This window comes from Tetrao urogallus (genome assembly GCF_951394365.1).
Source record: "Tetrao urogallus genome assembly, chromosome: 1".
Taxonomy (NCBI): domain Eukaryota; kingdom Metazoa; phylum Chordata; class Aves; order Galliformes; family Phasianidae; genus Tetrao; species Tetrao urogallus.
Genome location: NC_136813.1, coordinates 74746353 through 74760150, shown reverse-complemented (window position 1 = coordinate 74760150; position 13798 = coordinate 74746353). Strand labels below are relative to the sequence as shown.

The window sequence follows — 13798 nt, the reverse complement described above, 5'->3', positions numbered from 1 at the left end:
TGTTCGCCATAGGGAATTAGGCCAAGGGAACAGCACTGGGAGGTCAGCCTCCAAATCCAATGTTTAAAGGGAGCTTTTTTAACACTCATTTTCACACATGCCTGTTTGTGTGCCTTCATGCCATTGCAGAGCTCACCTGGCTGCATTTCCACATGCAAATAATTGGTATGCGTGTTTTCGGTGCTTGTGTATGCATGTGCATACATACACACTGACGGGAGGAGAGGCATTGCATTAAGCTGACTGCATCTACGTTTGAAGCAGATTTGATAATGACCCTAAATATGGACCCAAGTGTTTCTTCTGCTGCTAACTGACCTAATGGATTTCATATTTGTATTTGCGGTATTTGTCACCACAAAATGCCAAGGAATCCTCAAGCTTGATAGTGCCCCTCTCCTTACTCACTCAGCTGCAGCCCCTTACACAATACTTTGTCTGTCTGATTTACACGGAATTCCTGACAGGACCAACATACACCCTGTGTATTCACAGTTTCACTAAATGTCAGGGATTGGAAGGGAACTTGAAAGATCATCCAGTCCAATCCCCCTGCCTTAGCAGGAACACCTGGATTAGGTCACACACGAATGTGTCCAGGCGGGTTCTGAATGTCTCCAGAGAGGGAGACCCCACAACCTCTCTGGGCAGCCCGTTCCGCTGTTCTGTTACCTTCACCATAAAGAAGTTTTTTTTTCTAGTATTAATGTATTCATTTTTGATCAGATGCGGTGGAGTCTCCTTAACATCTCTGACACGTGCCCCCAGTAGACAGGAAAGCTCTCTGGAGAGCTTGTCGGGCAGCAGATGGGGGCCTCAGTGCCTCCCGGCATGGAGTCCCCAGTCACTAAGACAACGCCGGGCAACGGTGCCCAGCAGCTGCTCCCTGGCAGGGGCTCTCCATCACCTGCTGAGGTCATTCCCTGCGTCAGCATGGAACCGGAACCCCAGAGCCGATTGCATCACACAAACGTGCTGTGTTTGAGGGCCTGCCATGAGGTTGCCCTGGGGACCTGCCTGGTCCCCAGCCCGGGGCGCATCATTCATTCTCTGTGAGGTGACACTGCAGTGTGGTGTCACAGTGGCTGCCTCATCCACCCTTGTGGAGCGGTGGGAGCGGTGGCTCAGTCCGCTTGTGGGACCCGCAGGAAGTGGAACCAGAGAGAGCTTTGCGTCTATCTGGAGGCATCCTGCTATCATGGAGAGGCTGAGAGCCCTTCGAGGTGAGTCTCTCCACCTCTCTGGACACCATGATGCGGCCCGGGCCCACGTGTGCCTCCAGTGTGTGTTTAGGACGTGCCAGCAGCACTGTCCTTGCTCTGCCGAGTGCAGCTGCTCACCATGGTTTCCCCAGTACCCCAGCAAGGGGAAAGCTCCCTCCCCTGTCCCCACCAACCACACGCAGCCTCGCGCTGTGGAGCTGGAGCAGCGTTCCTCCCACAGCTGGCCGGGTGCTCGGCCCTGGCTCCAAGCAACACCTGCAGCAGCTGCTCTGCTCTTTCCTTCCAGGTCTCTTTGCTTGTGTGGGCTGCGTGCCCAGGCGTACGCGTCGCAGGGAGAGAAGCAGGGTGTCAAGCCCTGTCCCTACCTGCGCCGCGACCTTACTGCTTCAGCGCCTGCAAGATCAGGAGGTGAGTTGGGGACATCCAACCAGCAACCCTTGCCCTCCTGGCCCAGGGCCACGGTGCCGTGGCTGCCAGGCCCGGCAGCACATCCACAGAGCGATGGGTGGCAGCGGGCAAAGCGAGCGTGACTGATCCTTGTCCCCAGGGTGACCGAGCGCAGGCGTACTGTGAGCTGGAGAGCGCCCTGTGCCAAGACAGCAGCCGCCCGCCGTGCGGAGTGGTGAACCGGCTGCTGGCAGAGGTGTCCCGGGACCTGACGGCAGCCCAGGTGAGGGCTCACTCCCAAAGCCAAAGGGAACCGCCTGCCCACGCTGGTGTTCTGCTGGCGGATGGTGGGGGCTTAGCTCTTCCAAGGGCCTCAGGCAGTCTCCTGGGCCGCGTGTCACCAGTGACTCTCTTCCAGGGCGTGACCAGCAATGTCAAGACAGCTGCCAGCAATGTCCTGGTGGCTCTGGCTCGGACGCACTTCACCTTGGTGATGGCTGAGCTCCAGAGCCACCTGAAGGCCGCGGGGGACGTGTCCAAGGAGTTGGTGCTCAACACCCTGAGCAAACTCTTCAGCACCTATGGTAGAGTACCCTCAACCTCCTGACACCTGTAACAACCGGGAAAGGGGTTTCTGCCCTCTGAGTGTGACCTGCACTGAGCTGGGGGCTGCAGGGCTGCTGTCCACCTACCTTGCTGCCGCGGCTCTGACTGTGGCCCTCTCCTTCCTTTCTGCAGCTCCACAGTGCATCCCCTTTGTGTGGCTGATGCTGGCAGGCCTGCGCAGTGTGGTGGGCCAGGTGAAGAGTGGCCAGATCCTGCGCATCGCTTGTGCTGGTGAGTGCCGGCCCCAGAGCAGCCCTGCTGCAGACTCTCACAGTCTCCGTTTTCTCTCACTCTCTTAAAAAATAATAATAATAATAATTTATTTTTTAAATTATTTTGTTTTTTCAGTTTTGAAACAGTGGCTGGATGGAGTCAAGAATTACTTGTCCTCAGGAATGCAATGCCCCTGGCCTGCCATGGAGAACGAGCAGATCTATGAGAACCTTCACGAGCTGCTCTTCTCTGTGGTGTGGAACTGGCAAGACTGCCAGGAGGAAAAGGTGAGCACTGCTGCATTCCCAGCCCAGGATGGCAGCAGGGGCACCCATGTCAGCAGCTCTGTCTGTGCCCAGTGGGCTGAGAGCTGAGGGGTGATGAGAGGGAGTGGGCTGGCTCTGCAAAGGGCCCTGAAGTGGCTCTGCGCCAGGGAGCAGCTGCATGTCACAGCACTGTGGCAGGAAGAGCTGGGGATGAGGGTATGGGGAAAAGCTGCCTGTCCTCCAGAGCGAGCCCATCTCCTGCTGGGCGTGGGGGTGTGGGGAAGGGGAAGGGGAAGGGGAAGGGGAAGGGGAAGGGGAAGGGGAAGGGGAAGGGGAAGGGGAAGGGAAAGCTCTCTGCGTAGGAAGGGCAGGCCTTCAGTCTTTGATGCCGGGCCTCTGCCATCCTCTCCAGGACAAACAGGCCGTCCTTGGGGCTGTGGCTGCCATGTTGGAGGTTCTCCTGCAAGAGGAGCAGCACCAAGAGCAGGTCTGGGAGCAGCTCCTCTGGCTCGTTCACCCGTGTCAGGAGATCCAAGACACCTGCAGGGTGGCCAAGGTGAGTTGTTGTACAGGGCTCAGGGTAGACGTGGGGCCCGTGCAAATGCCACGAGGGGTCAGGGAGGAGGTGGGGAGCCCTTGGAGAAAGAAGGCATGGGTGTTCAAGGGAGGTCTGAGGCTTCCTGAGCTCTTCAGTCAGAGAAGGAACAACCCAGACAGGAGCCAGGAGGGAGCCAAGAATCACTGGGGCTCATCTCCTGGGGATGGGAAGCTTCACCACCACTGTGGGGCTCTGAGTGCCTGAGGAGCTCTATGCTAACAACTGGGGGGACCACATCCAGTTGCATCTGAAGGGGGAGAAGTGGGCTGCTGGGTGGGAAATGCCTGCAAATGATGCCCAAACACGGCTCGATTGAGAGCAGAGAGACTCTCTTGGTGCCGCTGGCAGGTGGGGGATAAACAAGAACGCCTGTGCAGGAGCTTCTCCCTGCAGAGAAAGAATTGGGAAACAGTTTCTCCACTCCCAAGTGGCTAGATGTGGCTTCATCCCTTTCTTCCTCTCCTGCTCTCTTGCAGAGCCTCACTATCTTCCTGGAGGCCTTAGGGGGCATTGAGTCTGTAATCCCAGGGGACAAGTTTCAGGACGTCACCAGTGCCGTGTTCTACCAGGTAAGGGCAGCCTATCCTTGTGCCCACGGCAGTTTCCCTTGTGGCTAAGTCTCAGGAGGACTGCAAAGCTCTGACCCCTGAATAAGGCGGCTCAGCCTTAGCTCCTGCATGCTCAAGGCTGTTCCAGAGCCATGCACGTACTCCCGGGGATGCTGTGGGTCGGGCTGGGTTTTGTCTGCCTGTCCTCTTCCTGAGAGTGCCCAGGGAGACGAGAGCGGGCAGCAAGGTGTCTTTTCCGTCCTCAGTGCTGATGTGATTTTCTCAAATGGACCTTGTTCCCACAGCTCTATGACGACAGCAAGCAGCACAGCGAGGCTGGTCGTGCACAGCTGACCCACTGCATCATGCTGCAGGGTAAGGAGAGGAGCTTTGGCGATGCTTGGCGCTGCCCTGGCCAAAACCTCTCTCACAAACCTCAGGAATGGGCGTGAGGTTCTTGCTAACATAGCGTGGGATTTCCTCCCTGCAGCCCGGATCTGCCCAGAGGAAACCATCCTGTTTCTGCAGTCGCAGCTGGGCGATGACTGGGAGCCTGGATGCGTGGCAGCCCTGGGTCTGCTGGGTGCTCTGGCTCGCTCTGATGGTCAGTACCACGGGTTGGTCAGTACCACGCCTTGGGACTGCCAGGGCTCCCTTCTGCCATCTGCCTTGTGGCTCCGCTCATGCTTCTGTGCATCTCTTGCAGAGCCCATGATGACGGAGATGCTGCCCCAGGTCGTCGAGGCTGTGCAGCGTCTGTGCAGCGACCCCAGCATCCGGGTGAGCTGGTTTGGGAAAAGAAAGCGCTGTCGGGGTGGTGATGCTGCTGCCAGCACGGGCAGGGCTGGGGTGACTAGAGAGGTGCTGGGGCATTGACCAGACGGTCAGGATGGCTCCTGTGGGGAGAGCAGGCAGAGTGGAGCGGGCAGGTCCCTGTGCTGTGCATGGAAAGTGCACAGCCTGGTGCTAAGGCCTGGCCCTCACCTCAGTAGCTAAAGCCTCTCCACTGCTCTTGGTGTCTCTGCTCATGCCCAAAGGGCTGCCCCGATGAGCAGGTGGCTTCCCTTTGCCTTCTGATCAGGAAAATCACACCCATAATTGACCCCTTGCAGGTGAGGACGGCTATTCTGTATTTCATCAAGGATCTGCTGAGTTCTAACACCCGGAGCTGCTCAGCCTGGGATGTGGTGGGGCACATCTTCAGGGAGTTCAGCCGCGCCACAGGAAGAAGGGTAAGGGCAGTGGGCAGCATCTTCCTTTGGAAGACCCGTGCTGCTCAGAGGCTGGTATACAGAAGCACCGCTGGGGCCACACCTGAGCCTCCCGAGAGGCTCCTGAGAACTGAGCATAACCAGTGTTTCAACACCACTGTTGTGCAGGCAGCCGGAGACCTTTCTGCCCGGGAAGCCCAGGAAGAAGGAGCTCTCCAGGAGCTGTGCATGGACATCCTGGGATCACTGGACGTCTCTGTGAGAGGGATGTCCAAAGTAAGTCACGCTCTGCCCTGCTGCTGCTCCCTGCCCTTGCACCACGTGTTCCTCGTCCCATTCCAAGACCCCAGGTCTCTCCTCCAATGTGCTCTGAAGCACACAGGACTCAGGGAAATTCACAGAGTCCTCTTCATCTCTGAGCAGAAGCAGGAATGCTGACCTGCTCAACTGCCTCATTCCCTACAGCTCCTGTGGCTGCGGCTGCTGTTGTTTGTGGTGCCAGCGCAGTACACAGGCATGCTGATCCCAGTCTCCCGCTGTGTCTGTGCCCTGGCTGAGAGAGAGGAGCTGACAGGACGGCGGATAGAACATCTGGATCGCCATTTTGTCAGCTCCATGTTTCAAGGTAGGAGCAAAAACTCCCCCAGGGAGCTCTGCTGACCTGTGGTAGCACCCAGAAGGGACAGCGGAGGTGCGTGTGGCTGGGCACGCAGTGTCTTGGAGTCTTACTCAGCACTTTTTCCTCTTTGCAGGCCCACTGCTGACGCCCCAGACACTGCTGGCACGACTGCTGGTGAGTAGATGCTCCAGAGGCTGGTTCTACGAGCACCCAGGAGGAAGCAGCGTGGCCATGGGCAAAGCTGTTGGCTGCTCCTTGCCTGCCAGAGCAGAGCCGAGCTGCTTCCATCCTGGGGGGAAGCCGTTGCTCTTGCTGCAGAAGTGACCCTGCTTTTTCTTGCTCTCACTCAGGTGGTGGCAGGCAGCCCTGTTGCAGGCAGCAAACTCCAAGCTGCTGCCTTACTGCTGATGAAAAACCTCCACGGCAGGTTCCACAGGGCTGTGGGGGCCATGTGGGCTACTGAGATCCCCCTGCTGCTGCAGTGTCTTGAAGGTAAAGCACTGGAGGGGAAGAAGAGGCAGAGGCAGGGAAGGGAAGGGAAGGGGGGAGTGAAAATGCAGCTCTGTAGCATGGCAGAGGAGGAGAAGCACTGCCTGCAGCCCAATTCTTGCTCTGCTGCTGTTCCCATTCCTGGGAGTCAGCACTGAGGCCCAGGGACCTATCCCACCAGAGATCTGCCCATTCCAGGACATGGATGGGCCCTTCACGTCCCCTCAGACAGCAGCCTTGGAGCACTTAGTTCCGTGTTGCTGTGGAGGCAGTGTTTGTGGGGAGGGACAGGTCATTGTGGAGGGGGTGCGGGTCCCAGCTTGGCAGTGTCAAGTGCCCAGGCCAAGCCAGGTTTGCAGCAGCTCTTCTTCTGTGCCTTAATCCCAAGTAAGGGTCTTTGTCTTCCTATTGCTGTGCAGGGAGAAATGAGAGCTTCCCGGACACTGCCGAGTTTGAGCGCCGTCTGCTAAAGGTACAGCATTGCCGGGAGACGCGGTGCAGAGAAGTGCTTGCCTGCCCCAAGTAGCCCCGCTCCCACGTGAGCCACTGTGGGGCAGGAACAGCCTCTCAAGCGCTGCTGCGGAGCGGCCGCACGCCTTTGTGGCGCTGCCTCTTCCGCTCTGTCCCAAGCCCAGGGGGGTCTTAGGAGAAGAGGGCGGGCGGCTTTAATGGAGGGAACGCTGGGGGAGCTGGGAGAGGCACTGTTCTTCCAGGCACCTCTCCCCAGAGGGCTGCAGCAACTTGGGAGTGAGGGAAGAGGCAAAGGGCAAGGGAACATTGTCTTCTCCTGTTCTCCAACAGTTCCTGAAGGCGTCGCTGGACACAATAGAGGAGAAGGCATGGATCGAGGCCCTGAGCTGTGAGCTGAGCCAGCGGCTGAGCAGCTCTGCCAGCAGCTCTGCAGAAAAGGTGAGTTCCCCCCGGCTCTACCCAGCGGTGCAGCTGCAGGTGTCCAGCTGGGGCTGGGGCTGGGGCTGCGGCTGGTGCTCTGCCCACGCGGGATGCTGATGCTGCTTCCCCAGTCTGTGCCCCCCAGAGGGCCCTTCCCTGCAATCTGCCCAGGGATGGCTAAAGCTCGGCCCCACAGCTGCTCTCAGCAGCCGCCAGGAAGCTTGGGTCCTTCCCACCTGGCCCTCCACCAGCAGGTTAAGCTGCTGCCACATCTCAGCTTCCTCCTTCCCTTCCCATGCAGTCATTCCTGTACAAGGCTCTGGGCACGGTGCTGGGATCCTGTAAGGGAGTCCTCCACGTGCAGGAGAAGCTGCTGCAGCACCTGGAGGAGGCAAATGCAGAGGAGCCATGTGAGGCCCAGGTGAGCTCTCCTCTCCTCCAGCTCCTGTGAGCATCCCCGCTCTGGCCCTGGGGCAGAGGCCTTCTCCTGGCCCTGCTCCAGGCCTTTCAACCTCCGCACTGCTGCCATTTTGCTCAGGAGAGGACCTGTAGATTCAGGCCTGTGCCAACTGCCCCTTGTTCTTTTGTGCAGGGAATCATCTCTCTTCTCAGCCATGCTGCTGAGAACAACTTCCACACAGTCCTGGCCACGCTCACCATGTTTGCGTCCAGGCTGTGCAAAGGCCGCAATGCCAGGATTTCCAGGCGCAAGAAGGTAAAGCGTTACGGGTTTCCATCTTGGCATTCTTCGGCCTTATTTTCCCTGCAGCTCCTGCCTTGGGAGCCCAGGTGCATCGCGGGGCACTGGGGGCCGTTAGCGAGTGTCTCAAGGCATTTCTTCCCACACAGATGGAGCTGGACAGCACGAGAGCTCATGCCACACGCAGCGCTCTCATGCTCGCCCACGGCAGCGTGGCACTGCGTGCCTCCAAGGAACAGCTGCTCGCCCACCTGGAGGGAGACATCGTGGGCAACGTCCTGATGCTCTACAGCTGCAGCTGCCGGGTGAGAGCTCAAAGCGTGCCAGGGTGTCTGAGCGCCCCGCTGCAGCCCCTCCACACGGGGAGATGCTGAGATGGGCCTTCCCTTTCCAAAGGTCCCTCGGGGAAACTGTTTGTGCCCAGATAAAGATCCAAGCCCTTCCCTTAGCGTTGTCCCCACGTGTCCCCCTTGCAGCCCTTGTCCCTTCCCGCAGCTCAAAGAATGTTCTTCTCTCTTGCTCCTCAGGACTTGCAGAACAACCTCGCGCTGGTGCAGAGCATCACCGACTGCAGCTCTGCCTACCAAGCTGTGGGTGATTCTGCAAGCTTTAACCCCTCCTTGAAGAGCAAGCTGCTGGAGATCCTGATGGTGAGTGCCTGGAGACAGGGCTGTCTGCAGAGGAGTTCTGGGCTGCGCCACAAGGCTCGCTTCCCTGGGGGCATGCAGGTCTCCAGCAGCCACACGTCTCCAGCTGGTGGGGACTTTGGGTGCTGGCAGGCAGCGGCTGGGCAGCGGGCTGGGTGCACCAGCTGCTGCATCCTGCAGTGCTTCCATGGGAAAGTGATGGGGCTGGTGTGTGGCAGTTGTGCCTGTCTCAGGGCCGGGTGGAACAGCTCTTGTGTGCCCCTTGCCCACTTTGACACTGTCTCTCTGGGACTTGCAGGACCTGATGAAGAAGTATTACTCGGGCATCCCTGTCTCCCCAGTGCCTCTCAAGGTGGTTCTGGCCCTGGAGCAGTTGAGGTAAGGGCTGAGGTTGCAAGTCAGGATGGTGATCCCCATTTTGGGTAGCTCCTGAGGGCCTGGAGGGGCCGGGGGGGAGGAGCCACATCTACAGCAGGAGAGACGGCTGGGCTGTTGTGCCCAGCAAAGCTGAGGTTCTGGGCAGGGAGAAAGGCCCTGGTGCTCCTGTCCCCTGGCAGGGAAGAGAGGGAGAGCTGGGGTCTCCTTCCCTCCAGAGCGGGAGGTGGTTCACTGCAGCCGGGGAGGAGGTGGGCGCTGCTGGAACTGAAGGCAGTGCTCAGCAGCATGAGCTGGGCGGGGGTATTGGCTTTGTAGCTGTCAATTAGGAGAAACTCAGATGTTGTCTGAACCAGTCTGGAGAGGTAAAGAGCCTTTCTGATTTCTCTTCCTGTTTTCCTCCTCTCAGCAAGCTGAAGCCCTCTTCTGAAAGCAAGGACCTGCGTGAGATGTTGGTCCTGTGCTGCAAAAACATCGTGACACACCCTTCAGCAGAGATGATGCTGAAGATCAGGAAGTCACAGCACGCAGCACAGTACCTGCAGGTAACCTGCCGTAACTTTCCCAGCCACCTCTCGGCCAAACCCTACCTCAGCACACACAGCCTCTGCTCTGGCAGCAGCCGTGATGCTACACGTCACTCCCCTCTTCTGCTTTCAGCTTCAGCAAACGTCACTGAGAGCTCTGGGCCGGCTCATGGTGGTCCTGCTGGAGACAGAGCCCAGCGGCGGCTTCTTCCAGAACATAGTCCATGTGAGTATGCGTGGGTCAAGGGAGAAAGCATGGTGCCTGTCAATAGCGGGGGCAGAGATCTGGGGACTGAGAGGAGGATCAGAGGGGGAGAAATCTCCTGCTGACGTGCCAGCTCACTGCGAGCTGAAATGGGCAGAGAAATGGGCCCTGCAGGGGGAAAGCAGGAGCCAGCCCCTGGCAGGCCTCAGCCAAGGAAAAGCTCCTGGGTTAGGAGGCAGGAGTGACTGCAGAGAGCGGGGCGGTAGTGCCGGTGCTCAGTGAGGCAGGAGGCCACATGGAGCAACAGGGCAGGCCTTGAGGGAAAGTGCAGGGAAAGGAGGGACAGGGAGATGGGTGGCAGGAAGGGAAAGAAAAGACATCCTCAGTGAGACAGATGCTCTACCCCAGGTCCTGCAGAAATCCATGGTATCGAGCAACGTGTGGGAGCGCAAGAGGGCCCTGCAGACCTGCTCCCAGCTGCTGGCTGTTTGTGAAGAGCTTCAAGTGAGTAAAGAGCCCCACCGCGTGCCCTCTGCTCCCTCCCCAGCGCCCCTGAGCTTGAAGGCGAGCTCTGCCCAGCTGTGCATGCTGTGTCACGGTGGGAAGGCACAGATGGGAGAAGCTGGGGAGAGCTGGGGCCGTCTACAGCTTTGTTCCTGCCTCTCACCCCTGCAGAGAGGAGATGCCTGTGAGCACTTTGGCTCCTTGGTGGGATTGCTGGCGCCTCTGACGTGTGACCCCATGCCCGCATCCCGCCAGCTGGCTGTCACCTGTCTGAGCTCCCTTCTGCGAATCCAAGGTGAGTGGAGCAGGCGCGCTCCAGCCCTCTGCCCTGCTCTGTAGCACTACCAGAGCCCCACGGGCTGGGCCCTGTTTACAGGAGGGAGAGGCACCGTGCACAGCTCTCTTCTTGTCCCCACCCTGTCCTCTGTCTTTCCCCCGTGGAAAGCAGTTTCATTTCCAGAAGCATGACTTCCCTTTTCTCCCTGTGCTCTTTCCAGCCAAAGCGACCAACACAGACATTGAGACGGGTGACATTGGGGGCCTGTGCGAGGGGCTGCATGCCTGCAGCATCGCCTCTCAGCTCCAGACCACATCCAAAATGGCCATGGTACGTGGACCCAAGAAGGGGTGGTGTGATCTCTGTGTGTAGGCTTCTGCACGACCCTGTGCTGCTCCCAGCCTCTCACACTGTTTCCAAAATGAGCTGTTACCCTGAGTCCTCTTTTCCCAGTGCAAGTAGCAGGAGGCTCTGAGCTGTGTCTGGCCTTCAGGCACCCAGTGCAAGGAGCTGACTCCATGATGTGCGTTTGTGTGTGTGCGTGCACTTGCATGCATGTGTGACTGTGGCTGCTGGGAGGTAGGCTTTGCATGTAAGCAAACACCACGGGTGCAGAAGCTGAGAGAAGGCTCAACCGCCTTCCGTATAAACAGCAGGGTACAGACAGCTGCAGCAGAGCAGTGATGGGATCTCTCCCGCTTCTCATTTCTCTGCAGATCGTGTGCAGGAACTTCCCCCTAGAACGCACCGTTGACTTCATGACTGCCATCAAGGAGACGATCCGGAAAGCCAACGGAGTGCGTGTGCGTGCTGCTGGGAAGTGGATGACCACCTTCCTGCAGATGCACGGGAAGGACATCTGTTGGAACGTAAGAGACTTTCTTTCACGTGTCTTGGACTTTTGCTGGCTGTTGCACTATGACTTGTGCTGTTCGCCCCTTGTGCTCAGGGCATGGAGAGCAGGGTAGCTGGCGTGAAATTCAGGCTTAGGACGTGGCAGCATGTCAAGTGACAGGCACTGCTCATGCACTGAATGTCCATGGTTGGGCCCTGCAGAGTCCAGGATGCAGCAAGTCATTCTTTCTCCCCTTCTTCTCTCAGGTGCCTCCGATCCTCTACATCCTGCGCAGCATCACATCCTTTGCGCAGCAGAGCACGTTCCTGCCCTTCCTGTGCCAGGCGGTGGTCATCCTCACCCGCTGTCACACTGAGGCCGTGATGAGCAACTTCTCCCGGCCGCTTGGGCCAACGGACAGGTACTGGCACTCCCGCCTTCGCTGTTGCTGCAGAGGGATGTAGGGAGGAGGCAGCTTTTCTTTTTTGTGAATAGTCTCAAGTTGCGACTCTACTTTTTCTAGTGAGACATGGAGGAGAATAAGAGAATTTTGTCTTCAGCGATGGAGCCAATAGAAAAAAGAAGAAAGGATAAGAAAGGAAGGGAGGAGAGGAAAGGAGCAGGGAAGGAAAAAGGGAATGAAAAGGGAAATTTGAAAGGAGAAAAGGAGAAAAGGAGAAAAGAAGAGAATGAGAAAAGAGAAGATGAGCTTAAAAATTGTATTCTTTATTATAAATAAATAAATATATATATAAAAATATAAATAGTACGTTAAGTATAAATAGTCACGCTTCCTCAGTTTAGCATTTATCATGAGTATTGTAGTGCCTTATTAGCTCACTCTGCGTGTATATCTGTGATAAATACAGGAGCACTTTGGTCTTTCATGGTCTTTCTTGGACTCCTTATTTTACCATAGAGTTTCTGAGTTCTGTTAGGCCTGGGCTTTGGCCTTGCAAGTAGCAACAAGCCTGGCTGAAGCTGCCCTGCTGGCGCCCAGCCACCTCCATCCTGGCTTCAGGATGCGTCTCTTAGCTCCACATTCCATCTTGCCAGGCTCTCACTGAATGCACACTTTGCTTTGTTGTATTTTTTGCCCCTGCCGACAGGCACGGCTTAGGCAAAACACTTGAGTATTTTGTCTTGAAGTATTTACTTCCTCAGAAGCCTCCAGCCTGGCACCCAGTCAGATTCCCAAAATAAGCCAGTAAGGACTTGAGTAAACTGCTTGCAGGTGTTGCCCAGCTGCTTCATTGTGAAGAGCCCTTGAACTTTGCACAGGATGCTCAGAAAAGGATGGCCAGGACCTACCCTGCTGCCTACTCATCCTGATGGGCTGCTCCTGCCCCCAGGCTGGGATGGAGCTGCCCAGCCCTCCTCCTCCAGCTGCCTGCTGCTGCCTTTTTTCCACTCACAGTTGGCACTCTGAGATCATCTTTAACACTGCTGTTTATGAGATACTTGGCCATCTCCCCCACCGCAGACAATGGAAGAGGAAAATGAAGCAATTGGCAGCAGCCAGCCAAATGGCTCCCTCCAGAAGTTGTCTGAAGCAGAGGAAGGGGGCCCACGGAGAGACCTGGGGAGTCCTGTCCCCATCCAGATCAAGGGGCCTGGCAAGAAGGCACTTTCATCCCCTGATTGAGCAAAAGCCAGATAACCAGGTTAGAACCTGGTTAGATAACCAGGTTAACTCCACCATGTGTAGATGATGGAGAGAGAGTTTAACACCAGGTTTCTGCTGTCTGTAACATGCATACATCTGGACACAGACCTATGCTCCACCAGCAATGTGCTGGTAGCCCTACTTACCCCCAAGCTTTGCTCCCACAAGCCAACCCTATCCCCCACTACCACTAACAGCAGAGCAATTTAAATCCAGGCCACAGGCAGAGCTGTCAGCTGCTGCAGCTAGGCTGGAAATCTGCTCCTGCTGGTGTTCGCCATAGAATTAGGGAATTAGGCCAAGGGAACAGCACTGGGAGGTCAGCCTCCAAATCCAATGTTTAAAGGGAGCTTTTTTTACACTCATTTTCACACATGCCTGTTTGTGTGCCTTCATGCCATTGCAGAGCTCACCTGGCTGCATTTCCACATGCAAATAATTGGTATGCGTGTTTTCGGTGCTTGTGTATGCACGTGCATACATACACACTGACGGGAGGAGAGGCATTGCATTAAGCTGACTGCATCTACGTTTGAAGCAGATTTGATAATGACCCTAAATATGGACCCAAGTGTTTCTTCTGCTGCTAATTGACCTAATGGATTTCATATTTGTAACTAGGCAGTGGTTAGTATTGTGAGTTTCTTTTTGTTTGCTGTAATAGAAAAACAGGAAATACTGGGATACTGGATATGAGGAAAAGGTCTTTAACAGTGAGGGTGGGGAGGCACTGGAACAGGTTGCCCAGAGATGTGGTCCCTGGAGACTTTCAAGGTGAGGCTGGATCAGGCCCTGGGCAACCTGATGTAGCTGTGGTGCCCCTGTTCATTGAAGGGGACTTGGACTAGATGGCCTTTAAAGGTCTCTTCCAACTCTAAGGATTCTGTGATTCTATAACAAATACCATATTTGCACATGGAAACTGCCATGAAATAGTCCCCCAGGCAATTGCCAGTAGTGGGTTACTAATAGACTGGAGCAGTTGCACTCTAATTTATGATGGCACATTCT

General features: G+C 56.6%; 1 protein-coding gene across 1 annotated transcript; it reads left to right on the top strand.

Moving 5' to 3' along the window:
• Window positions 1–1198: 1198 nt before the first annotated feature.
• On the top strand, window positions 1199–12766 carry LOC306956094 (maestro heat-like repeat-containing protein family member 2B; the record flags this gene model as incomplete). Its single annotated transcript, XM_079547508.1, has 32 exons — window positions 1199–1223; window positions 1510–1631; window positions 1771–1893; window positions 2029–2194; window positions 2349–2447; window positions 2565–2716; window positions 3108–3251; window positions 3770–3862; window positions 4147–4216; window positions 4332–4445; window positions 4548–4621; window positions 4954–5073; window positions 5221–5328; window positions 5518–5677; window positions 5805–5845; window positions 6022–6163; window positions 6580–6632; window positions 6962–7069; window positions 7353–7472; window positions 7644–7766; window positions 7901–8056; window positions 8279–8401; window positions 8697–8776; window positions 9183–9318; window positions 9434–9526; window positions 9923–10009; window positions 10181–10304; window positions 10507–10616; window positions 11003–11155; window positions 11388–11542; window positions 12271–12328; window positions 12605–12766. 32 exons carry the CDS (start codon window positions 1199–1201, stop codon window positions 12764–12766), a joined length of 3594 nt encoding a protein of 1197 aa, XP_079403634.1.
• Window positions 12767–13798: the final 1032 nt, after the last annotated feature.